The following is a 25609-nucleotide window of genomic DNA, read 5'->3' on the forward strand; positions in this document are numbered from 1 at the left end:
AACTGTAGGTATGTAAAGAGTTATCATTTCCCATCACTCGACATGAACCAATGTCGATACACTTGGACTCCTGCCTCTGTCTCCCAAGGGTCAGATTAAAGGCATGTCCCACACTGGGCAACATTCTTATTCTTTTTTTTTTTTTTGGTTCTTTTTTTTCGGAGCTGGGGACCAAACCCAGGGCCTTGCACTTCCTAGGCAAGCGCTCTACCACTGAGCTAAATCCCCAACCCAACATTCTTATTCTAGAGGGGTGTGTGTGTGTGTGTGTGTGTGTGTGTGTGTGTGTGTGTGTGTGTCTGTAAAGGCCAGAAGTCAACTTTGAGTGGGTATTCCCAGGAGCTATCCACCGAGTGGTTTTAGTTCTTGTCTTTGAGTCAAGCCTCTCCCTGGGACCTGGGGCTCACCAGTTAGTCTAGCTCGCTGGCCAGGCAGTTCCTGAGATCTTCCTGCCCTCCACATTCCTCCACCTCCCCACCATGAATGCATACACACTTCAGGACTGAAACTATAAGTATTTACCATACATAGTGTTTTACAGGGGTGTTGGGGAATGAACTTAAGTCTTCATGCTTATGTGGTGAGCAATTCATTGACTGAACTGTTTCCCTTAGCTGTAGAATGTGTTTGTTAGTTAACCTGTAGCATTTATGTCCCAATTTTGTTTCCACCAAGTATAACACTAAATCAAGACTATTTGGGGTTTTTGTTTTGTTTTGTTTTGTTTTTTTAAAAAAAAAATCATCTGAGGATTGTACTTTTTATAAATAATCATCTAAATTACTTTATTCTTAATTATAAGGGTGTCTCTATGTTTAGGGTAAATTAAAGGTTCTATGCACAAAACAAAAGTTAATGAGCTCATTTTTCTATATCAAATGAAAGCAGTCACTTCTAAATATTAATTTAACACAACATAGCTTCTCTACTAGACAATCAAAGAGCACTTGAAGGTTATACAACAGAAGGCTAAAATTTCCAATTATCTGACAATGACCCAAAATTTCTTCTGGGGAACAAAATATTTTTTGTTGTTTGTTTTTCTAGACAGTGTCTCACAATATAGACCAGACTGGCCATGAACTGACAGATCTGCCTGGCAAACAGAATTTTACCACAAATGAAGACAAAATAACCAGGTAATTCTGAAAAGAACACTCTTGTCACAATGAATAGGTCTCATTTATTAGGTAGAAAACACTTAACTGCATAAAACTTACAGGGAAAAATGGCCGTATTTGAAAACAGCTAAAAGGATCAGAGTAGAACACAGAACCGTAATGAGCAGTGTCACGGAGCACACTAAAGAGGTGTGTATAGTCAGTCCCACTGGCACCTGGACTGTCAAATTCTTAAGTATCTGTGGAGAGAGGGGAACACAAAATCAGAGACATTCAGGGCTCAACTACGGATGGGTCACCCACACCAAGTTCCTACCACTCAACGCTCTGAGAACTTCTCACAAGAGGGGCAGAAAGAGTGAGAGCCAGAAGATGTAAGACAGCTGTCAGATGAGAACTTCTGGACGTGCTATGGCTGTTACCACCGTCAGCTCACAGCAGCTGGAATTACCTCTAGGGCCCTACTGCTACTGAGGGAGCTACAGGCAGGTGATGGTTTTTGAGGGAGGAAGAGTCACTCTCTTGGGCTCCAACTCACAGCATAGTCGAGGACAGCCTTAAACCTTAAACTTCTAGTCTTCGTGCTGAAGGAGATGGAATGGATTTACACTGCTTTTCCTTGCCATTTCACAACCTTACAAAGGGTGCCTGCTACGGTGTGCTCTGAACCAATAAGGAATGGGACTGCCCTCCACCACCAGCTCCCAATTTAAATGATACCGACTTTACCGACTGTGGCTGTCAGTAGCGAAGAAACAGTATTAAAACAGCCAAAGCGTTCTGTATTAGAATCTAACACGCTAACCCTTTGAACACGGCAGACAGACTTTGAAATGAGGCAGTGTTATTTAAGGGCAGACAGAGCATCTTACTGATTTGTACTGCATGTTTTTCCACTGGCAGATCTCCTCACTCTTCAAAGAACAAGGAGCTGCTACTTCTGACTGAGCCCAGCATTTCAAAATTGGGAACTCTGAAAAAAGAAGGGGTTGGGGGGACAAGATGTCAGAAAATTTGTATTTAGATTCAAGGCTAGAGCTGTCTTTCACTTCACCAGAGTCACTCCTGCTAGGATATGAGAATGCAAACATTTCAGCACACACTGTAGATGGTTCGGAGCCATGTGTCAGAGGCTGGTGTCCTTTCTTACATGGATACCTAAGACATATGAAATTGCAATGGTGATCACAGAATCAAAACAGAATAAATTCCACTAAAAATGTAATGTTACCTCTTTTTGAAGGATCACTTCAGAAAAAAAGATCTACTGTTTCAAAAACCTGTTTTGAAGTATCTGAATTATATTCAGAAAAGTAAGAAGACTTCTTCAGTGTACAGCCTGATAAATTTCCATATCAAACATCCCTATGAAGAACACGCAGATCAAAGCAAACAGTATCAGAATTCTGTGTTTTCTCAGGAGAAAGTCTTCTTCAAAGCTTATGTGGATAAGTAACGGTGTCATGAAAGGGAACAGAAAACTTGACTGGATAAAGGTGAGCAGAGTGAAAGTCTCAATGCTCACATCATCAGAGACAGCCTAAGATCAAAACCCCTCTCTGCTAGTTAATAGTAACAGCACTGTTGGACACTAGGACAAATCAAAATTCAAAGAGCTTTTCAAACTAAAGAAAAGGCCTCCATTCTAAGGCTGTATGAAGAACTAATCAAAGGAGGACTTTTAGTCTTATTTTGTTGTTTGACAACAATTTCGTGGAGCCTAGATTGGCCTTGAGCTCACTATGAGCTAAAGATGGTCTTTAACTCCTGATCCCCGCTATGTATATGAGTCCACTGTAGCCCTCTTCAGACACACCAGGGGAGGGCATTGGATCCCATAACAGATGGTTGTGAGCCACCATGTGGTTGCTGGGCTTTGAACTCAGGACCTCTGGAAGAGCAGCCAGTGCTCTTAACCTCTGAGCCATCTCTCCAGCCCCGCACTCCAAGTTTTACAAGCATACAAACAGCTGGCTTTTTCCCTCTTGTATTTTTGAGACAGGGCCTCAAATGCCTTCAAACTCTTGATCCTTCTCTCTCAGCCACCAGGATTAGAGCCATGCACCACCAAGTCCATCAAGAATAGTTTTGTAATTTACCCACATCTCCATATAAAACAGAACTGTAGAGAGAGCCCCAAAGCTCATGAACAATGTCCATCACCAATGTAGGTGAGCAAGCACCCTACACACAAACACAGCATCTCACAAATACAGAACCCCACAAACACAGCACATGACAGAGGAGACAAAGCACGAAAGTCTCAAAGCCCTGTGAGCCATTGTAAAAACAGACAGCAGGACGGGATTCTGCAGTTAAGAGCATTCACTCTTCTTCAAAAGGACCCAGGTTCAGTTCCCAGCATCCAAAGCTCACAACGACCCACGGGCAAGTACGCGGTGCACATACATACGTGAAGACAAACGCTCATACACAAAATAAACCTAAAAACAGAGCAGAAAGCAGCAAAGGAGAGACAGATCACCATAAAGGGAGTAGAGCAATGCCACCACTCGGGAGTCTGAGGCAAGAGACTGTTAAGGCAAGAGGGACCTACATAGGAAGATCTTAGCTCATTTCCTTCCCCAAAAGAGAAATGGCCAGTTATTTCATGTCTACTCATAAGAGAACATCATGTTACCTACGGTATTGAAGAAGGAGCCAGACATTAGTGAATCTTATCGTATCTCTGGAGTCATCAACCAGAGATATGGGAACTGTAGACTCAAGAGACTTAAGAGAAACATTTTCATTTTTGTTTTGTTTTTTGGGGGGGAGGTTGTTTTGTTTTGTTTTGTAATGGACAGACTAAATTATAATATTTAGGAATAGTTCCCATTAAAGCCAGGGGTGGTGGCGTAGCACGACCTTAATTTCAGCATTCAGAAGGCAAAGGAAGGCAGATCCCCGAGTTCCAGGTCAGCCACCACTACACTGAGAAACCCTGTCTCGAATACACCAGGAAAAAAATTATGACCATTAAGAATGGAGGGTTGGGGCTGGAGAAACGGCCCAGAGGTTAAGAGCATTTCCTGCCCTTCTAGAGGACCTGGGTTTGGTTCCCAGCACCCATGGTGGGTAGCTCACAACCGCCTGTAACTGCAGCTCCTCCAGGGACTCTGACAGCAGCTTCTGGGCACTTTGGGCACTATCCTCCGAGGTTCACATATCCACACACAGACACACAAATATACATAAAATTTAAAATCTTAAAAGAAAAGAGGAAGCAAGTGTTAGAGTAAGTAAACGAGTTAGTCCTAGAGGACAGGGGAGACTGTGACGGAGACAGACCACATGGAATAGCTGCGGGGTATTCTCTTTAAATAAAAAGTAAAAAAGAATTAGAGCAGGGCGGTGGTGGCACTCGCCTTTAATACCAGCATTTGGGAGGCGGAGGCAGGCTGATCTCTGAGTTTGAGGCCAGCCTGGTCTAAATTGAGTTCCAGGACAGGGCTGTCCCACACACAGAGGAACCCTACCTCAACAAAACAAAACATTACAGTGTGTGTGTGTGTGTGTGTGTGTGTGTGTGTGTGTGTGTGTACACATGTTTGTATGTACATGTGTACCTTGTGTGTGTGTTTGTGTGTACACTGCACCATGCACAATTCAGAGGTCAGAGGAGAGTTTGCAGGAGTCCGTCTGTCCTTCCATCATGTGGGTCTTGGGAACCCATGCAGGTAGCCAGGCCTACCAGCAAGTTACCGTACCTGCTGAGCTACCTCACAAGCCTGTGAAGCTTTAGTTCCTGACGTAGGTGGTATTTATAGGCATCCGCCTTACAACAATTCGCTAGATCACATGTGTATGTGGTTTTCTATAAGTTTAAAATTGTAACAAAAAAGTTACAAAGGGACTGCATTTGCCCTCTCCGTCCTCGGCTGAGCCAGCACGCCTTTCCACTTGTTTCCGCCCTCACCTTGGTCACAGTGCATCAGTAAGTCAGGGTTGTTGACCACAATGAGGGTGTCTCCATCCTTCTTATGTGGACGGTGATATCGATAGTGCACAGGTAGGAAGGCCTGGAAGCAGTCGATGCACTGTGCGTCCTGCCGGGCATAAATGAGGACTGCAGACTCTGTGGACAAATAGCTGGGGGCTTCTAGATTAAAACTCTCTGATACCATCACTGCCTGTGGGAGAGAAAACAAATATCAACCGAGGAAAAAACACTAGTGAAGAGAAATGAAGAAGACAAAGGGTAACCCCGAGGGCTGCTGTACACACAAGCAGTAGCTTCAGCTGTATCCTGCCATGGGCCATTCCTCAATTGTATGCAGAGAACACAGGATATGATGTATGAATAATAAGAGTAGACCAGGGAACAACGACTGACAAAAACCGCCCAACGTGTGTTAGGTTAAAATGACTGGTATCATCCCGGCCATTTCCTGTTTTTTGGTGAAGTAAGACAGTACTGAGCAAGACAAGAGTGCAGGCAGGAAGCCAAGCAAAGGTCAGCAACTTCCTAGGGTGTGCATAGAGTGAAAATGTGAGAAACAGTTTTATCTTTGAGGTGCTGGGGCTCAGGACCTTTATACAGGTAAGGGACCTACCACTGAGTAACACATTATTCTCATATTCATTCTCTCTCTCCCTCCCTCCATCCCTCTCCCTCCCCCTCCCTCCCTCCCTCCCTCCCTCCCTCCCTCTCCTTCTCCCTCCATCCCCCAACAAGAGTGCCTAAGGCTGCATCAGAATTTACTCTGCAGCTCAGCCTGGCCTTTAACCTGCAACTCTCCTGCCTCACCCTCCCAAGTGCTAAAGCTTCAGGTGTGCACCAGGACTCCTAACAGGAAGCCACGTTTTTTTAAACTCTAAGCGATGGTTCCATAGATAAAGGACTTGCTGAGCAAGTCTGACGGCTTGACTGTAGACTCTGGTGTACATGGCGGAAGGAGACCGCTGACTCCACAAAGTTTCCCACTGGGCTAAAGAGATGGCTGAGTGGTTAAGAGCAACTGTTTCTCTGTCTTGTAGGGCATTGTTTGAATCCTAGCTTCCATGATGGACTCGTACAAATGCCTGCAAACTCTAATTGCAAAAGACACAACACACTCTCCTGGACTCTGTGAACACCTACTCGTGCATGTACACATACACGTACATAAGCATACGTAAAAATCAGTAATAAAGAAATTAAATCTTTTTTAAAAGTTGACCTCTGATCTCTACATGTCTGTCATAGGATACAACACCAAATAAAACAGGTGCTAGAGAGAGAGATGGCTCCGGAGTTTAAGAGCTCTCAGAGGGGACTTGAATTTAGTTCATAGTGCCCATGTTGGTCAGCTCACAACTGCCTGTAACTCCAGCGCCAGGAAATCCAATCCCTCTTCTGCCCTCCATGAGCAGACACACACACACACACACACACACACACACACACACACACACACACACACAAAATAAAGGTTTAAAAAATAAAAAAGTTATGTGCCAGCAGGGTGATGTATACCTTTAATCCCAGCACCTGGGAAGTAGATACAGATGGATTTCTGTGAGTTCAAGGCTAGCCTGGTCTACATAATGAGTTCTAGGCCATCCAGGGTTACACAGTGAGACCCTGTCTCAAAACACAAAGCTAACCAAACAAAAATGTGTTTAGAACATTTTAAAATAAATGCCCTAAGCCAAGCAGGGTGCGACAATCCCTGTGAGGCCAGCATTACGAAGCTGAGCTGAGACTATGTCACGTTCAGTTACCCAGGGAACCTAGTGAGCAAATTCCAGGTCACTCCAGACTACTGTGTCTCAAAAATAGGTGCATATTCTACACTAGCAGAGGAAATACAGAGGCGCAGAGGTTGGCTACACTGGAAATCTGTATACACAAATATATTCCTGGCTGGCCTGGAACTCTATGTAGACTAAGCTGCCTTCTAACTCACAGATATCACCTGCCTCTGCTTCCTGAGTGTTGGGGCTTGAGGCAGGTGTCACCACAGCCGGCTATGGCTACATTCTGATATTTGAATGTCTGTAGTATAATAGAATTAATGCAGATATCGTAAGCAAGAACAACTAGTGAAATGCTGTTATGTATTTACTTAGCAATAGTCATGAGACATATATACATATGTCATAGATATACCCGATATACATCCAGGGGTACCATCTGTGAATCCACATCCAGGGATATGAAATATGTATACGGATGTAGGCACATGAGTGCACATACACATACTCGCGCACCCCTCTGTTCTGTTTAGGTTTTCTATGCTAAGCTCTGATACACCTCGGAGAAACCATTAGCATTAACTCCTTGTCACAGTAAGCATTATAATTTCCCTATTTAGCTGTGACAGCAAGCCCTATATGCTTTTTACATGTTCTTTTCCTCCTACCCACAGGAGTAACCACCCACTAGGAGCAAATGTTCTCTACAGACACGAATCATTAAGGGACCTCGGAAGTGACCACATTAAACCACAGTCTCAGGAAAGACATTTACCAAGTATTCAGCCACTACTTCATACTTTAATGGCCACAGGGGAGCTCATTACTTTAAAGACCATCCTACCTACCGTTAAAAGGGTATTTGTTTTCATAGGTGGAAACTTTAAGTACTAGCCTATAATACCACTTGTTCTTGCTTATGGAGTTGCAATAATTCTGTTTCCTGTTATACAGGGATCGGATCCTCCAGGAGCTGGAGTTAACAGGCAGCTGTGAGCTGGAAACCAAAGGGCAGCAATCACTGTTACCACTAAGCTGTTTCTTAGCCTCTTCGTTTGCTCGTCCTGAAGAAGCCTAGCTGAGATGTGTGCGTGTGCCTGTGTCTGTGTGTGCGTCTGTGTCTGTGCATGTGTGTGTGCACACCTGTGTCTGTGTGTGCGTCTGTGCCTGTGTCTGTGCGTGCATGTGTGTGTGTGCACACTTATACGTATAACAAACATGTACACATTTGGGCACCAAGAGAACAACCTCAGGTGTCAGCCCTGGCCTTGCAACTTCCTTGAGACCCCACCATGCCTGCCCAGCTGGATTGTGAGCTTCTGGAATCACCTTCAATCCTCTCTCTGCCTCCCTTCTCCCCACAGAAGCTCCAGGATTGCAGACGCTCTGCTCCTCAGCACCTGGATTTTACATGAGTTGTAGGGACTTGAACTTGGGTCCTCATGTTTGTTTGTTTGTTTTTTTTTTTTCGGAGCTGGGAACCGAACCCAGGGCCTTGCGCTTCCTAGGCAAGCGCTCAACCACTGAGCTAAATCCCCAACCCCAAATTGAACTCTTTGTCTTCCTTCCTTACTGCTGGGGCTGGTTACTAACACAGAAGTTGCAGAGCTTTTTTTTTTTTTTTTTTTTTTTTCCTGGGGCTGGGGACCGAACCCAGGGCCTTGTGCTTCCTAGGTAAGCGCTCTACCACTGAGCCAAATCCCCAACCCCCATGTTTGTTTATCAAGAGATTCCTCCCAGTGAACCTTCTCTCCAGACCCTTATTTACTCGAGATCTTTCTTCTTTCTTACATAGTCATTTGACACTATGCATTTCTTCCTAAGCAGTTTTAGCAGCAACCTGCTAATGGTGACTTACTTTTACTATTCTTTAATACACTATTTTTCATTTCCCCTAGAAATATGACATTAATCCCCGAATACTAGAGGCATGGAAGACGCCTCAATGTGTAAAATACCCACTGAGCAAACTTGAGGACCTGAGTTCAGCTCTCTAGAACTCACATAAAAGCCAGACCAGTCCTGTTATCTGTAACGCTGGAACTGGTGAGGGATGGGAGGGGAGATAGGTAGATTCTGGTCTGGCTGGCCAGTCAGTCCAACCAAAAAGGACCATACCCCAGGTTCAGTGAGAGATCCTGTGGTAGGATTAGCAGGTGTGTCCCTGTTGAAGGAGGTGGGGGGGGGTCACAGGGGTCATGAGGGGAGGAGCAGGCTTTTGGGTTTCAAAAGCCTCCACAAACCCTAGTGTGTGTTCTGCCTCCTGCTTATGAGCGCCCTCTCAGCCGTTGGTCCAGCAGCCTGCCATAGACTCTGGAACCATAACTCCGATTAGACTTTCATTTATAAGTTGTATTGGTAATGGGGTTTTTATCACAGCAATAGGAAAGTAATAGAGACAGCAACAAAATATAAGAAGGAGAGATAGAGGAAGACATCCTGTGTCAGCCTGTGGCCTTCACGCATGCACAAACCCAAGTACATACACAGCAAACACAAAAATAAAACGCCAGTGTCTTTCCTATTACCAAAGCTGATCACTATTTATTAACCCTTATCTCCTCAGAGGCTGAGACGCACGTATATACATTAACCTTCTTAGTCACTAACCTATGAACTATAACCCTGCAAAGCCTTTAACTGCCTCAGGCTGGTTGGCTTAGTCCTGACAACTGTCACTCATTGGTTGAAGAATATGCCTTCGCTATTGCTAAAAAGTACCTCAAAAACTTAAACAAAACTACAGTGTTGTACCTTTACCTACCATCTTGCCTTAATCCACATCCTAGCGTTCCTATGTTAATTTCTCTTTACACATTCCCCAGTATCCTCACCTCTGTTATGTTTCTTTCCCGTAATGAAGCCAACTCATACGGGTCCACAAAGAGTCCTGTTGGGATGTAGTGTTTGATTAGGAGCCGGCAGGTCTGTAGGTCCTCGATGCTTTCCCCAAATTTCACTTTTATTAAAAGGTCTCTGGAAGACAAGGGTATTTAAAGTAAATCTCCTCACTCAGTTACTAAATAAGAGATTTGTATTAATAGCACAGACACTGTATTTTGAATTCACTTTCTAAACGTAGATTACCATGTCGAATGAAATATTTACATCACAAGAGATCATATGTTTCATGACCCATGCCATGAGTCGCAGCACAGGGCTAATGTGAAAAGAGATGAAGATCAGAGTGAAGGAATAAAATCCAAACGTAGTCACATTTATGTTAATATTTCCCAGAGAAGAACCTGTATGATTTGAGGGGACACTGGTTATTTATGTAGAAAAAGACTGACTACTTCATAAGCATCTACAAGAATTGACTTAGGTCTGGAGACGGCTCAGTGTTTAATAAGAGAGTGCTGCTCTTGTGGAGAACCTGAGTTCAGTTTCAGACCCATTCCAGGTTGCTCACACAGCCTGTAACTCTAGCTCTGAGAGACTAGACGCCTCTCTTCGAGCCCTTACACCCATACATATCCACAGGTCCACGTATTCATGTACACATATCTACAGGTATACATAGCTGCACGCTTACCCACAGGTACACATATATACACACCTACACTCACACATACCCACAGGTACACACACCTGCATACGTGCAGGTATTCGCACACATACATACAAACACACAAGCCAACCTGGACACATCATATATATACCTACCCACAGGTACTCATCATATACACACACACACACACACACACACACACTCACACACACACTAAGTCTTTTTGCTTGTTTTTTGTTTGTTTGTTTGTTGTTTGTTTTTCAAGACAGGGTTTCTGTGTGTAGCTCTGGCTGTCCTAGAACTCACTCTATAGAACAGGCTGGCCTTAAACTCACAGATATCTACCTGCCTCTGCCTCCTGAGTGCTGGGATTAAAGGCAGGCACTACCATCCTTGGCTAAAATATGTCTTCTTTAAAAATTAGTTTAAGCCAGGAGGTGTCTCAAAAAAAAATAAAGTTAAAAATAGTTAATAAGAAATAATAAAAATTAGCTTAAAATAAGTTACAAACTGGGAGAGAAGGGTAGACACCTATAATCTCAGCCCCCAGACCAATACGGAAAGATCTCTGAAAATTTAAATCCAGTTTAGGCTATTTGGTGAAACCTTATCCCAAAACAAGCAAAACAACGACATAAAATAAAGTAAGATGCACTATTGTCCCAGCTTTCTGTCCAGAGGCAATGCTGGATGACAGTGCACAGGAGATCCAAGCACAGCATGGTGCTTTGCTTAAGGAAACGGCGAAACAGGCTGCCAGAGACCGGAGTGGCTGGAAGTCACAGAACCAAGTCCAGAAAAGAGCTTATATTAAAATTAAAGAAACAAATAAAAGTCAAAAGTCCAAATAGAAATTTCTGAATGCTAAGGCAAAAAGCCCAGAAGCCTGAGCAAAATGTGACCAAAGAGCTGGAGACTAGGGGTTGGGGATTTAGCTCAGTGGTAGAGCGCTTGCCAAGAAGCACAAGTCCTCAGCTCCAGAAAAAAAAAAAAAAAAAAAAAAAGAGCTGGAGACTAAAGCATTCCAAAGCGTCACACATGATTAGAGAGCTTTCACGTTCTGACTGATCAACATGTAAAACACAAGCACTCAGTACGGATCCTATAGGATAAGGTCTTAGATAAGTTAGCCTCAAAGTGAAGACCTCCGTAACTTTATAACTAAATCAACAAGAGGTTATAGGAACAAGCGGATAAATAAAAACTGTACCTGTCAGCAGGAAGAACCCACAAATCTTTAAAGAAAGAAAACAGGGGTTGGGGATTTAGCTCAGTGGTAGAGCACTTGCCTAGCAAGCTTAAGGCCCTGGGTTCGGGTCCCCAGCTCCAAAAAAAAAGAAAAGAAAAAAAAAAAAAAAAGAAAGAAAACAGGAATTACAAACAACAAAGTCTTGACATCGTCAACATTCATCACACATTCCTGAACATGTAAAGAGTCAGGACAAAAGGAGCAAAAGCAAGAAAAATAGCAGTCAACAAAAAGGCCGGCTTGGACCTGCTGTTTCAGTGCTACCTCTAAATCTGGTTGAAAAAAAAGAAAGAAAGAAAGAAAGAAAGAAAGAAAGAAAGAAAGAAAGAAAGGAAGGAAGGAGGAAGGAAGGAAGGAAGGAAGGAAGGAAGAAAGAAAGAAAGTCCCTACCAGGTGTGGCCTCTTGGGTGGGTTAGGGCTTGTGTTTTGTTTTTATTATTTATTATCTATCTGTCTATTTAACACAAGCTAGGGTCACATGGGAGGAGGTAGCTTCAACTGACAAAATGCCTACATTAGACTGGCCAGTAGACAAGTGTTGGGGAGCTTTCTTAACTGATGATTGATGTGAGAGGGCCCAGCCCACTGTGGGCGGTGCCACTCCTGGGCATCTGAATAAGACAGCATACTATGCAAGCTATGTGGAGCAAGCCAGGAAGCTGCACTCTCCTATGGTCTCTGCTTCAGTTCCTGCCTCCGGGTTCCAGTGCTGATGTCCCTCATGATGGACTGTGACCTGAGGGCCGTAAGATGAAAGAAACCCTTTCCTCCCCATGTGACTTTTGGTTCACAGTGTTTAATCACAGCATGAGAAACCCTACATAAGACATACTTCATCCTTGTAACTCCAGAAACAAGAGGCAAAGCAAACCTCTTTTCTTAATGATTATGAAATAGAAGGGCAAGTAGACCTTAGAAGTCTTTCTAAGGGAGTAGAGATGTGACTCATAGATTAAGAGCTTTTGTTCTAGTACAGAGGACCAGAGTTTGATCCTTAACACCCACGGGGTGGCTCCCTACTGTCTGTGATTCCAGTTCCAGGGTATCCAATGCCATCCATCTTCTGTCCTCCATGGGTACCAAGCATGCAACTGGTTCACACATACATACATGCAGGCAAAACTTACATAGAATGAATAAATCTAATACATTTAAGGTATCTGTAAATATACCTAATGTGACCACGGATTTAAAGATAAGCAAAAACTTTAGGAGAGAAAGGGAAGTGTTTTTAATAATTATTTATTTTGGGTGTTTTAATAATTATAAAATTATTATATAATTATATATGTGTATATGTGTATATATGTATATGTGTGTATATATATGTGTATATATGTATATATGTGTATATATAAAATGGGAGTCAGCATGAGAAACCCTACATAATAGGGTGTGTGTATGGTCATGTGAAGGCTTGCACTTGCCATGTGTTAACATGTGGAGGTCACAGCACAACCTGTGGGAGTCAGCTTTCTCCTTCCACTATGTTATTTCTGGGGCAAGCAACTACTGAGCCATTTCACTGCCTAAGTCTGTTTGTAATTTTTAAAGACTTGACCATAACTTCAAAAGATGTAAACCTTCTGGATGCCTCATTAAAAACAATTAGAGACTGAATAATGAGAGACCAAGGGAGTTGGAGACGGCAACAGAAAAGTATGAAAGCCGGAGCTTAAAAAGAAAAACCAACAAAGAGAAAGACCAGTAGCAAAGAAGGAACGGAAGCAGTGAATCAAAGTAACAGCACACGATCTAGTAATTACGTAAATGGTAAATAAACCACATTCAGTAAACCAGGCTGGCGTAGAACTCAGAGATATGACTGCCTCGGCCTCCAGAGGGCTGAGGTGAAGGATGTGTGCTACCACTGCAGGTTGGCCTTTTATTTCTTAATTTAAGAGTTTATGTATGGGGGGCTGGGGATTTAGCTCAGCGGTAGAGCGCTTACCTAGGAAGCGCAAGGCCCTGGGTTTGGTCCCCAGCTCTGAAAAAAAGAACCAAAAAAAAAAAAAAAAAAAAAGAGTTTATGTATGGGCTGGAGAGATGGCTCAGTGGCTGGGAGCACTGACTGCTCTTCCAGAGGTCCTGAGTTCAAGTCCCCACAACCACATGATGGCTCACAACCATCTGTAATGGGGTCTGATGCCCTCTTCTGGTGTTGTCTGAAGACAGCTACAGTGTATTCATATATAATAAATAAACTTTAATAAAAAAAAGAGTTTATGTATTAGGAATATTAACATGGCAAGAAGTAATCTTTTCAAAAGGCAAGATAATTATTAAAAATAAGAGCAAAATAAACCAGGAATCGCACAGTATACAGCTGTAATTCCAGCAGTTGGAAGGCTAAGTCAGATCACAAAGTTTCAAGCCAACTTGAGCTACACTGCAATACTCTGTCTCAAGTAAGAAAAATAAATAAAGACATACAAAATTAAATAAAATTATACATGTATATGTACACAGCAAGCAACGATTAATCCACTGTTATTTTAATCATGTAATCATTTCAAAGTGCGAACCACATATGACAAATCTGTTACTCTGTGACTTTAAGAAAGCCAGGCTCAGTGGCATACATCTATAATCCCAGCCCTTGGGTGGATAAGCAAGGGGATCAAGAGTTCGAGGTTATCCCAAGCTACATGGCAAGTTTGAGGCCAGCCTGGACTATATGTGACCTTGTCTCAAAACAAACAAGCAAAAAAAAAAAAAAAAGAAAGAAACAAATTTTTAATTTATTCATATTTCAACTATTAATTTATTGCTGTGAATGATGTGAAAGTCGTTTAATATAAGTAGAAACCAGTGGGCAACCTACCTGTGGAAACCATCTTTCAAAAATTCTTGCCTCAAAATAATTTCAGAACAAGTGGCCCTTACACCTATAAAAATCAAGACGTTAAAAATGAAAATACGTTCAGGAAAAGAAATCTTAAGTAGTTAGAAAATAACTACTACAGTAAGCTTTACTTGCTAGAAAAGCCTAACCACCAACAGCCCAAGGTAAAAATTTTAAATGTACACATTTCAGCTACATAGAAATCTACTCCCAGTAGTACATCATCAAGGTTGAGAACATCTCTGGAGTTGGCTTCTCTGTTTTCCACCATTTAACAGCTGTCTTTGAGTAAGACCAGTCCTCTCTGTGGATGTCTGAGGTATTCAACACAAGTAGACACAATCAGAAAGCTGCTACCATGCACAAAGGACTTTGATCATGTGACCTTGAGACATCACCCTGGCTTACCAAATCATGTTTAATACATGATACAGCAGCTTCTGTATTCTTATATGACCATATCTACAAGTCTTGGAAAATTGTACACAGACACTCTGTGAAGATGTAGGGAGAGTTTGGAAAAAAAAGGCAAGGTAAGAGAATGAGGGGCACGTGAAGATTCAAGGAGTTCACTTACACACTTGGAATAAACAGAAATCTTCATAAACTGATTCCATGCTTATTTTGGTCACTAAAACTATTACTCAGTGACTAAAAATTCAAGACAGGCAAGATGGCATACAGCTTTGGTACCAGCATTCAGCTTGGTCTACATACAAGCTCCAAGAGAGACCCTTTCTCAGATATCACAAATTAAGAAACAAACAAACAAAAACCCTAAAGATTCAGTAGCCAGATACCTTGCTATAAAACACTGGCTAGAAATGTGTGGGAAGAACATTAAAACACAGTGTGAATCACTGATAAACCTGTTACTCAGTAACGTGAAGCCAGGAGATAAACAGATGGGAGAAGCTTGAGGGTCCTACCAACAGGGAGTCAACAGTTGCTGGGGGCAAACTGCAGAGAGAAAAGAGATGGGGGAAAAATCGTGCTAGCGCTGAAATCTGCCTGGAAGTTGCTTAGTGAGCTCCAGGGTTGCAGTTTTCAGGAGTCACCCATTTGGGGATGAGCGACGAAACTTCTTTTGAGTTATCCTTGTTCCTAGTAAACGACCCCTCACCCATATTCCTACTAGTAAATAAAAACCAATAAAAAAATTAATTGGTTTACCAGACCGGACACTGGTACAGAGGTTACCTTTCTGGAGTGAGTAGTGCGTGCGTGCGTGCGTGCGTGTTTCTCTAGGAAGTGTGTCACATAACACACCACCTCACCCCTTCTCCCATACATGCTGTCTGGGCGTTCTCACACTTCGCTGGATGCCGAGGGTTCGTTGCCTCTCAGCTAGCACAAAGCATCTTAAGGGGAACCATAAACATCCCAAGATGCTTCGTGGCTGGCTGTTCTTGTTTATTAGCACTTTAGTCACAGCGTGGCCAGTCCCGCCTCGGGAAGACAAAGCCAGGCTCTGAAGCCCGGGATGGAACACCCAGCACAGATCAAGCAGGAAAGGGCGCACGCAGCCTTTGTTGCTAACCTCCTCTGGACTCTGGTACCCCAGGCGCCGCGAATGCTCCCCACCTCAGCCCCCTGACCTTTACCAGCGCTGAAGGGGGCGTCGCTGATGTCTGCGGCGAGCCTGCCGACCAGCCCAGCTGCCCAGAGGAGCAGCCAGGCCACGGCACTGGCAGCCAGGACGCCGGAGCCCGACGCCCGAGAGGGGCGCGCAGGGCAAGCTGCGGTCACGGGAGGAACCTGAGCACGCAGAGCGTACCCCCACCTTCCACGGTGACCCGGACAGAATCCTGCTTGCGCTCCCACCCTAGGTCCCCCTGTAACTCCAGGTTCCTGGGAGGCCGGCCCCTAGCCCCGCCCCTCCTCATCTCAGCCGGGGCGGGGCGAGAGGCTGCGCAAGCGCAGTTCGCGCGCCCCGCTGTTGCCTAGAGAACGATCCTTGGGGCGCCCTGGCGGGCCTCTGGACCCGGCGAGCTGCCTTAGGACCGCATTCGCCGGGCTCAGCCCCGCTTCCTGTCCTCAACCGGATGCGTGCGGGTCGGGCCCCCTGCCGCTGAATTCACCCCATGGTTACTCCTGTAGGCTATGGCTGCCGCCCCTTCCTGCAGCGTCAGGCTCCACCTCGCCTCAAAGTCGATCTAAGTGCTCCTCTGTGCAAGGCGGTTAGGATGGAAACCACCCCCTCACTGCTGTTCAGATTTTCACGTCCTGTACGCCTTCAAGGGTAAGAAGAGCCGCGGAGGGTAGGAAGGGTCGCCTTGCATTGGTAAGCGCATGAATCGGGAACTCTGTATCCCCTTAGGTGCTCTGGGGAGCACAGTACTTGATCCCTGGTAGAAAAAGTATATTAGATAAAAGTACATTAGTTAAATGTGATGTCATTCCTCCCGACTGCGGAATGTGTTAGCAGGCTTAGAGAGTGTTGTACTACAGATCAGAAGGCTCTGAGTTCTCAAAAGTAGGAAGATAGTGTAATATAACACTACAAACAGGCTATTAAGAAATATGGACGAAACAAACAAACAAAAAGCCGGGTAATCTCAGCACTGGAGAAGCTGAGGCAGTCAGATCTCCGCGTTTGAGGCCAGCCTGGTCTATAGAGTGAGACCATGACAGGACAGCCAGAGCTACACAGAGAAATCCTGTCTTGAAATACCAACAACAATAATAAATTAAAAAGAAAACTCCATAGTCAAGACCTTAACATTATTATCGACCCTATTCACAAATGTGGCCATTTGCTTGTGTTTGTAGACCAGAGAGTGTCTAGAAGGTTCTAGAAAGTTTACTAACATCACACTTTAGTGAGGTGATTTGGGAATAGTGAGTGGTCATTGACTCAGATCAAAGGCAAACCACAGCAATATGAAAAGCAGCTCTTTATTATGACTAACCTGAGTAAAAATCTCATATCTATCACTAGGGGTGAGAATACAGATGATGACCCTATATGATAAATTTACCTAGCAACCATAAAATTTTCATTTTAATAAGGAAACCATATGTATGATATAAAACTAAACCGTAGTTTTTATATTTATGTATATATATATATGTACACATACATATAGCTAGAAAAAAAGAATAGAAGTTAGATGAATATTCCTTTTCTCTTTCCCATTTTTCCCTATTTTTCTATAACGAACTAATATAATGTTAGTTTCTTAAACAGTGCACCTAGAGTTGTCCTCCTACAGAACTAAGTTTATAAAGATATTATTACCTTATGCTACCTTACCTCTGTTGCTGTAAAATTATTAAAAATGCCTTATTTTATCTCACACTAGATCCGGCAGCATAGTGCCCCAAGATATCTGGAAGATATCTTCCTCTCACCCGCTTTGCTCAATCCCACATCACACTGCTGATGGCTTCTCTCTGAGCCTGGCAACAGTCTCTCTACCCATCTAGTTCCCAAGGCAGGTTGCCACCATGTCAGAAATACACATCTCCAGTCACCACATACACTCTTGAACTTAAAACATGAAAGAACACACAACACAATAACCTCCGATCCAATTGATAATATATAATTTGCTCACCTAGACAAACAAAAAGCCCTGTACACATCCATCCCTTAAGAATATTCATAACAGGGGGCTGGAGAGATGGCTCAGTGGTTAAGAGCACTGACTGCTCTTCTAGAGGTCCTGAGTTCAATTCCCAGCAACCACATGGTGGCTCACAACCATCTGTAATGAGATCTGATGCCCTCTTCTGGTGTGTCTGAAGACAGCTACAGTGTACTCACATACATGAAATAAATAAATAAATCTTAAAAAAAAAAGAATATTCATAACAACCTGTAAATGTGCAGAGAGGAATCTTAACATCAGCCTCCATGTTCTCTCTGCTGCTTCTCCCCTCGCTCCAGTCTCCTCCTCTCTCTAAAACTTTTCTCCCACCCATCCTTCCTTCTCGTCCAATGACAGGCCTCGTTCTATCTTGTACCTGTATGACATCAATTCAATTTCAACATTTGCAAATCACAGCCACTATGCAAGTGTAAGAATCTAAGTAATTCTTAAAATTGAGTGTACTACTTTGCCACTGAGGGTAGAGAAGGAAAGAGAGCAGAAAGTACTAATCTGAAAATATCTGCGTTTCTTTATTTTTTTTTTTTCTTTTTTCTTTTTTCTTTTTTTTCGGAGCTGGGGACCGAACCCAGGGCCTTGCGCTTGCTAGGCAAGCGCTCTACCACTGAGCTAAATCCCCAACCCCATATCTGCGTTTCTTATACCTGGAAAAGTACCATAGTCAGACAAATAAGCTATAGTAAAGGCCACATAAACATTACTGTTTTGCATATGGAGAGGCTGATTATCTGCACCTCACCCCAAGCCCCCTTTTTTTCTTGAGAGGTAAGGGAACAAACAGAGTTCTCAAACAGCTGTCCTGGAACTCAGGGCAGTCCTGCTGTTTTGGCCTTCTGAGTTCTGGGATTACAGGCATAAGACACTATGCCTGTTCAGATCCGCCATTTTAACTGTGATTGATATTTCGGTTGTCAGCGGTCAGCTGGCTGGGGTCATGTTGCTCTAACTGGATAGAAATCAGTAGGAGAAGTTCCCAGGCCCTTGAGTGTCCAAGGCCTAGACTAGCAGACTAGATGATTGCAATTCCAAACACTGAGAGGTCGGGACTTAGGGCTCCTGATTTAGAAGCTAGTGACGCATGGCTCTGGGTGCTCAGGTTGGATGCTGTTGGCATCCATTTGGCAAGCATTTGCCAGCCACTGGAATGCTCAGCGCCCAGCGGCTGTGAGTGACAGCAGCAGTCATCTGCTGGACTTACAGCTCCTAGGGGCCTTGACTGTTGAGACACTGTTGGTATCAGGAATTGCCTTTACCTCCAACAGCTACAAAGGTTGGTCACTGTTGCTATGGCAACAGCCATACATTCCCAGAAGACCTTTTGGCTCAATTCCCACCTCGACCTGGGAATGGTTACATCACATTCCAAATAAAAGGCAGACTTCCTTTGCCCTCCTCTCTTTTCTCTTCTTTCTCTCGCCCCTTCCCCTCGTCTCATTCTTCATTAAATCTCTCCTTGTGGAGCCATATTGGTTTGGTGTGCTCTATCTGGATGGGCACAGGCAGATATTTAACAACAACAAGATTTTAATAACAACAGACACTTCATTCCTACAATGACTAGTATTACCGCTTAAGGCCAGGAAGCCTCCTGAAACTCTTCAGCACCCAGTTCTCATAGCTTCCTCTGCCTCTACTCCAGCGTTTCCACTTCAGTTATTTGCTTCCTCTCTGGAACTTCCCGTTGCCTTCCTGGGGCTTCAACAGTTACTAGTTGGAAGCTGCTACCAGTGTGCCAGTTCTAACCTTGTCTTCCTTGTGCCGATAGCTCAGTCTGGCCTGCTAATACTAACAGTCAAAGGCAGGAGGGAGAAGGCCACTCGCAAAGCCTTTCAAATGAGCCTAATGTTATAGCATGTAACGTGGGAGCAGCACAATGAGGGTGTGTCCAGGTGACTTCAGAAGTGAGCTGCCAGGTGGACACGAGGCCAGGATGTTTGCAGCAATCACGACACATCCCTTCATGCATCACAGACCTGCCGAGGAGCCACCATGATGAGTGCCCCTCTGCCTAATGCTCATTGAGGCTTCCGCTCAGCCCGCTGCTTTCTGAGACCTGTGCAGACTGGTGGGGTGCTCCTGATGGCTGTCTTCAGCTGTGCTTCTGTAGTATCCTCAGAGAAACAGGGAGGGAGGGAGGGAGGGAGGGAGGGAGGAAGGAAGGAAGGAAGGAAGGAAGGGATGGATGGATGGATTGATCAGAATCTGGCTATTAAGAGTAAAGGGCTGACAGTTCCACCCCAGGCTGCTAGGTTTAAGAGAAGGACCTGTGAAAATGTTGGCCTACATGGTCTTAGAGAAGCCTCAACACAAACTAACAATTCCTGTAACAGTACTTCATATTATATAACAGCGTATGTGTACCAGCATTTGACTCCTGCCCAGTACCCCAGGATAATATATAGTAACTTTACTTGTATTAATACACAGCACTGAACAAGTATTACCTTTATTATGTTCCAGACATGTACTAAGAGCTTAATGAAAATGGACACACTTCCTGCCTTCCTAGAGCAAATAGAATAACAGGGAGGATACATGGTAAGTAAAAATGATGAATAAAAGAATGGTGGGGGTAGGCAGTGGTGATGCACACCTTTAATCCCAGTACTCAGGAAGCAGAGGCAGGCAGATCTCTGAGTTCAGGCCAACCTGGTCTGCAGAGTTCCAGGAATAGGCAGAGAAACCCTATCTTGAAAAAAAAAAAAAAAAAAAGGAAAGAAAGAATGAATGGATGAATTTGGAAAGCACAAGGCAATTACATCTGGTCTAGTGGACTTCTCAGTACAAAATGTTTATAAAGCGGAAAGTGCTGGGGACGTAGCATAGCTAAAAGAATGCTTGCCTACTCTGCATAAATCCCTGGGTTCCGTCTTGAGCAGCCCATAAACCAAGTTTAGTAGCACATGCTGTGATTCTAACACTGGGAAGCAGAGACAGGAGGATAAGAAATTCATGGTCATCCTCCACTTCATAACAAATTCAAAGCCAATCTGGGCTACACGAGACACTGTCTCGAAAAAGGAAAAAGTTTAAAAGGACATATACATAGAGGGTGAATCAGAAGCACTTTAACTGGAACATCAAAGTGATTCCGAAGGCCAGCAGGTCAGTTCTTGGGCCCCCGGGAGGTTTGTGTGTAATCTCTGGTACGAGTGCAGCACACTAAGGGGTCCAGACAGAATGGCATTACCTACTCAGAGATCCGATGAGCTAAGGCTAGCCTGGACCAGACTAAACTTTCGGGGTATCCCTCAAAGTCCGGAACTTTGTGAGCGTACAATCGTGGGGCTAGTCCACAGCCAGATTCACTGAGGAGATGGGGAAGGATTTATTGAACACCTAGCTCGATGTGGTTGACCTCTCTTAGGAAATTGTTGCACAGCTGTCCTATCCGTATGAGATCTCCAGTTTACCCTGAGTTACACGAGACGATGAAATACATTGCCAAGAAGTGTGGAGTTAGGTTCCAGCCTCCGGCCATGATCTTGATTTATGAGAGTGAAGCTGAAGGAAAGAGCCGCCAGCGCATCATGCCTGTCCGAAACTTTTCGAAGTTCTCAGGTACGCCTCGTTTTATCTCGCCTCCTGCCTAGCTGTCAGCTTATTTTATTCATGTGTCTGTGTCCACGTGAGTTGGTGTCTACAGAGACCAGAAGAGGGCATCAGATTCCCTGCAGCTAGAGTTGCAAGCCTAATCCTGAAGTTGGGAACCCTGCAAGCACCCCTAACCATTGAGCCAGCTCTTCAGCCCTCACCTCCTGTCTTAAATATTCTTAAGTCGTTTAATAAAAATAACCCGACATCATCAGGTATGGTGACACACACCTATAACCCAAGCAAGAAAGTTGCTAATGCAAAATGTCTGGACAACTTGAGGTAGCCTGTCTCAAAATGAGAGCAGAAAACAAAAGGGATGGGTTGGGGAGGGGTTGAAAATCAGTGGTGGAACCCTGACCTACTGTGTGCAAGGTCCTGAGTCAGTCCTACTGAGAGGGAAAAGGAAGGGGAGGGAGAGAAAGAGGGAAGGAGAGAAGGGAGAGAGGGAAAGAAAGAGGGAGGGAGAAGGAGAGAAAGAAGGGAGGGAGGGAGGGAGGGAGGGAAGGAAGGAGAGAAAGGGAGGGAGGGAGGGGAGAGGGAGGATATTTCAGTTCCTTGCAATGGAATGACAGGCTCCTCAGAGTTCAACAACCCTGGGTTTAAATCGTCCGAGACCTGCCTGTGATCATTGTGAGATCACTTATTCATCGACTTCAGTTTCTGTGTTGGTATTTTTAGATCAACCTGACACAAGCTTGGAATCATTTAGGAAGGGGGAATGCCAAGTGAGAAAATGCCCCCAACAGATTGATCTGTAGCAGACCTGTGGTCCGTTTTCTTGATTGATTACTGATGTGGGAGGGCCCGGTCCCTGTGGGTAGGGCCACTCTGGGCTGATGATCCTCTTTAGTACAAGAAAGCAGGCTGAGCAAGCCTTGGTGAGCAAGCTAGTAAGCCCATGGCCTCTGCATCAGCTCCTGCCTCCTTTTTTTTTTTTTTTTTTTTTTTTTTTTTTCGGAGCTGGGGACTGAACCCAGGGCCTGCGCTTCCTAGGCAAGCGCTCTACCACTGAGCTAAATCCCCAACCCCAGCTCCTGCCTCCAGGATCCTGCCCCCCCCCTTTTTGGTAGGAGGGGTAGGGGTCCCAGCATTCAGAAGGCAGGTGAATCTCTGGGAGTTTGAGGCCAAACCTGGTCTTACATAGTACGCTGTAACCCAGCAGAGGCTACATAGTCTCTAAAACAAATAAAAAAATCATGCCATTTTTTTTTATCTTTAGACATTTTCTTCAGTTGAAAGTTTTTAACATCTCTACAAAGTAATTTTAAGTTTAGAAAGTAAAAAAAAAAATAAAAAAAGAAATAATCCGTCCTTCTCTCTCCACACCAAAGTTGTTTGTTTGTTTATTTAAAATGTTTTATTTGGGGGCTGGAGAGATGGTTCAGCAGTTAAGAGTACTTGCTGTTCTTTCAGAAGACCTGGGTTCAGTTCCCAGCACCCACATTGCAGCACCCAGCCATCTTCTAACTCCAGTTCCGGGAGATCTAGCGCCCTCTACTGATCTCTGCCAGCACCACACATAAGGTACACACTAACACATTCAGGCAAACACTCAGCATATACAGTCGAAATAAATAAATTCTTTTAAAAAATTATTCTATTTTTTGGTATTTCTTTGAGACAAGATCTCTCTGCTTCACCTTGGCTGGCCAAGAACTCATGAGTATCCTCCTGCTTCAGCCTCCTAATGCTGGGATGAGAAACAATTATAAACCTGTAGCACCATACCCACTCTGTTGTATTTTTTGCTTTTAAGGCAGGACCTAGTTAAATAGTCCAGGCTAGCCTCAAACATTCTGTCCTTCCAACTCTTCATATGTGTGCTGTATGACCAACTTCTCCTAGGTTGAAACAACATAGTTAGGTGTGTTTATCTCAGATAGTGAACCCATGACCAAAGTGTGAATACCACTGAAGTTCGATTTAATGAACCCACAAGCTTTACTGGGGTCACTTACAGGAATATGGGTGAGGGGTTACTCACAGGAGCAGAAATGACTCAGAGACAGCTGCATCACCAAGGCCTACGCCAGCATAGGTGACAGCTCACAAAACTGGGAACACTGCTCAGCCTGCAGGCAGCTCAGAGGGTGGAGAGTGCCTCTTGTTTCTGTTAGGCTGTTTGGCAGGTCTCAAGAGTCTTGTGTGTAAATTAAGCTCCTTTGAGAGTGACCCTCAGCAGTCTTTGTTTATCCTCCGGAAGGGAAGGACCTAGTGAATTTGGTCAGATTTAGGGATTTCCTGTGTTACTTTGAATTGTTTACTCTTGTCTGTAGGAACTTCCCTGTAGGGTGGGATGTTTTAATGTGGAAGGCTGCCACGTAACTGAGAAGTGTTAAAACTCAGTTGATTATAAAAACAGTTCTAAAACATAATTGATTTAATAAATCCCTTTAGCCAGTTGGCTACCTCAGAGCGAGTGATCTCAGGGGTCTGTGTTCGTCCATGCAGTAGTTTGTAATGGGTGTGCTGTGTGCTGTAATATACTCTTCTCCCTCCCAGATTGCACCAGAGCTGCTGAACAATTAAAGAATAACCCGCGGCACAAGAGTTACCTGGAACAGGTGTCCCTGAAGCAGCTGGAGAAGCTGTTTGTTTTTTTACGAGGTTCCCTGCAGGGGCAGAGCCTGGCAGAAACAATGGAACAGATCCAGCGGGAAACAACCATTGATCCCGAGGAAGACCTGAACAAACTGGACGACAAGGAGCTCGCCAAAAGGAAGAGCATCATGGATGAACTTTTCGAGAAAAATCAGAAGAGAAAGGATGACCCCAGTTTTGTGTATGACGTGGAGGTTGAGTTCCCTCAGGATGAGCAGCTGCTGTCCTGCAGCTGGGACACAGCATCCGTCGATGAGTTCTGAGACTACGCCACGTTTCCACAAAGAAGGAAGAGCGGTTCTAGAAAACGCTGAGACACGAATGATCCATAAAACCAAGACACTTACATGTCCTACACAGCCCTATGAGAAACACAGAAACACAGGATAGGAATCTGCAATCTAAAGAGAAAGTAACTCGAGAACGTGTAAAAAGGTATTTTATTATATTACTCAGGAAAAAGCTAAGAGCCAGGTATTTGATGAAGGCTGTAGAAAGGTCAATACCTGCTTGACCCTGAAATGCTACAGATGTATTTTATAGAAATCGAGATGAAGCAAAGGGGGAAGGGGGAAGTAAAGAGACAAGAAATAGGAAAATCTGGGGAAGGGTGAGTAATTATAGTTTGACAAGACTAGAATTAACCTGTGCTCATTAGGACCCTGTGTGCATTAACTCTGGGGTAGACAGGAATACCTGTAAATGCAAAATGTCTCACAGCTACAAGTACATGTGGCAGAAGCAGGCAAGTCTACTCCGCGATCAGGAAATGTGTTCTAACGTTACTCTGAAACCCAGAGCCACTTCCTGTGAAAGGCTGGTTTGTACAATGGGAAGTCTGCCCACAATGAGCGATAGGTGCTGCTGTTCAGACCTGTTCGTAAGTTTAGTTGTGCAAAGATCGCGGCCTCACAAGGCCTCTGTGTGCAGATGTGTTTGTTCTTACTAGAACATTATCTGATTGATAGAAATCATATGTTTTCTACAAGGAAACCATTACACATCGAATAAAGCCGTGAATGCAATGTTCAGTCTCATCGGTTTTTCTGTCCTCCAGTCTGGTGTTTTGTTTTCCAGGTTTTGGGGTGTCCTGGTTTGTGTGAGTTGGAGGACAGAGTAGTGTGAGGACATATGTCTCAGTATCCTCTGTTCCTCTCTGCTCTGCTTCCCTACTGTGTCCCCTGTGATCCCTTCCTCCCAAGCCATCCCCCTTCTGCTTCCATGGCCATGAGCTTCATTACCTTCTGTACCCCTGGAAGTCTCTTGCGCCCCTCTCAGAGTGTCCTTTCTAGTACCCACCCCCCCCCACACACACATCCATACCCACACACAAACCAAAGGAACCAAAATGCGGCTTTCCTGAACCTGGTTTATGTTGTGTATCATGATGAT

At 44.2% G+C, this 25609-nt stretch overlaps 2 protein-coding genes across 3 annotated transcripts; one reads left to right on the forward strand and one right to left on the reverse strand.

The window, feature by feature from the left end:
• Positions 1-752: 752 nt before the first annotated feature.
• On the reverse strand, positions 753-20010 carry Pigx (phosphatidylinositol glycan anchor biosynthesis class X). Its single transcript, XM_032899311.1, has 7 exons — positions 19993-20010; positions 16004-16271; positions 14385-14448; positions 9635-9776; positions 5041-5254; positions 1994-2094; positions 753-1360 (listed from the first exon to the last, which is right to left on the reverse strand). The coding sequence occupies exons 1-7, from the start codon at positions 20008-20010 to the stop codon at positions 1217-1219; spliced, it is 951 nt and encodes a 316-aa protein (XP_032755202.1). The 3' UTR covers positions 753-1216.
• Cep19 (centrosomal protein 19) lies at positions 19576-25251 on the forward strand. Of its 2 annotated transcripts, none has more exons than XM_032900097.1 (3): positions 19576-20557; positions 21387-21580; positions 24119-25251. In XM_032900097.1, exons 2-3 carry the CDS (start codon positions 21415-21417, stop codon positions 24478-24480), a joined length of 528 nt encoding a protein of 175 aa, XP_032755988.1. In that variant the 5' UTR covers positions 19576-20557; positions 21387-21414; the 3' UTR covers positions 24481-25251. The 2 variants fall into 2 exon arrangements, with proteins under 2 accessions (XP_032755988.1, XP_032755989.1); XM_032900098.1 differs by having other exon boundaries at positions 21402-21580.
• The last annotated feature ends 358 nt before the right edge of the window (positions 25252-25609 follow it).

This window comes from Rattus rattus, chromosome 4 (genome assembly GCF_011064425.1).
Source record: "Rattus rattus isolate New Zealand chromosome 4, Rrattus_CSIRO_v1, whole genome shotgun sequence".
In the NCBI taxonomy this organism is placed as follows: Eukaryota; Metazoa; Chordata; class Mammalia; order Rodentia; family Muridae; genus Rattus; species Rattus rattus.

Bases quoted from the DNA above. Each gene is read 5' to 3' on its own strand.
- Pigx (XM_032899311.1), bottom strand. The intron at 14,449-16,003 runs GTCAGGGGGCTG...TGATTTTTATAG, and splicing joins CCCCTTCAGCGCTGGTAAAG to GTGTAAGGGCCACTTGTTCT. The intron at 1,361-1,993 runs GTAAGATGCTCT...CTCTCTCCACAG, and splicing joins AAAACATGCAGTACAAATCA to ATACTTAAGAATTTGACAGT.
- Cep19 (XM_032900097.1), top strand. From the start codon at position 21,415: ATGAGATCTCCAGTTTACCCTGAGTTACACGAGACGATGAAATACATT. The intron at 21,581-24,118 runs GTACGCCTCGTT...TCTCCCTCCCAG, and splicing joins AAACTTTTCGAAGTTCTCAG to ATTGCACCAGAGCTGCTGAA.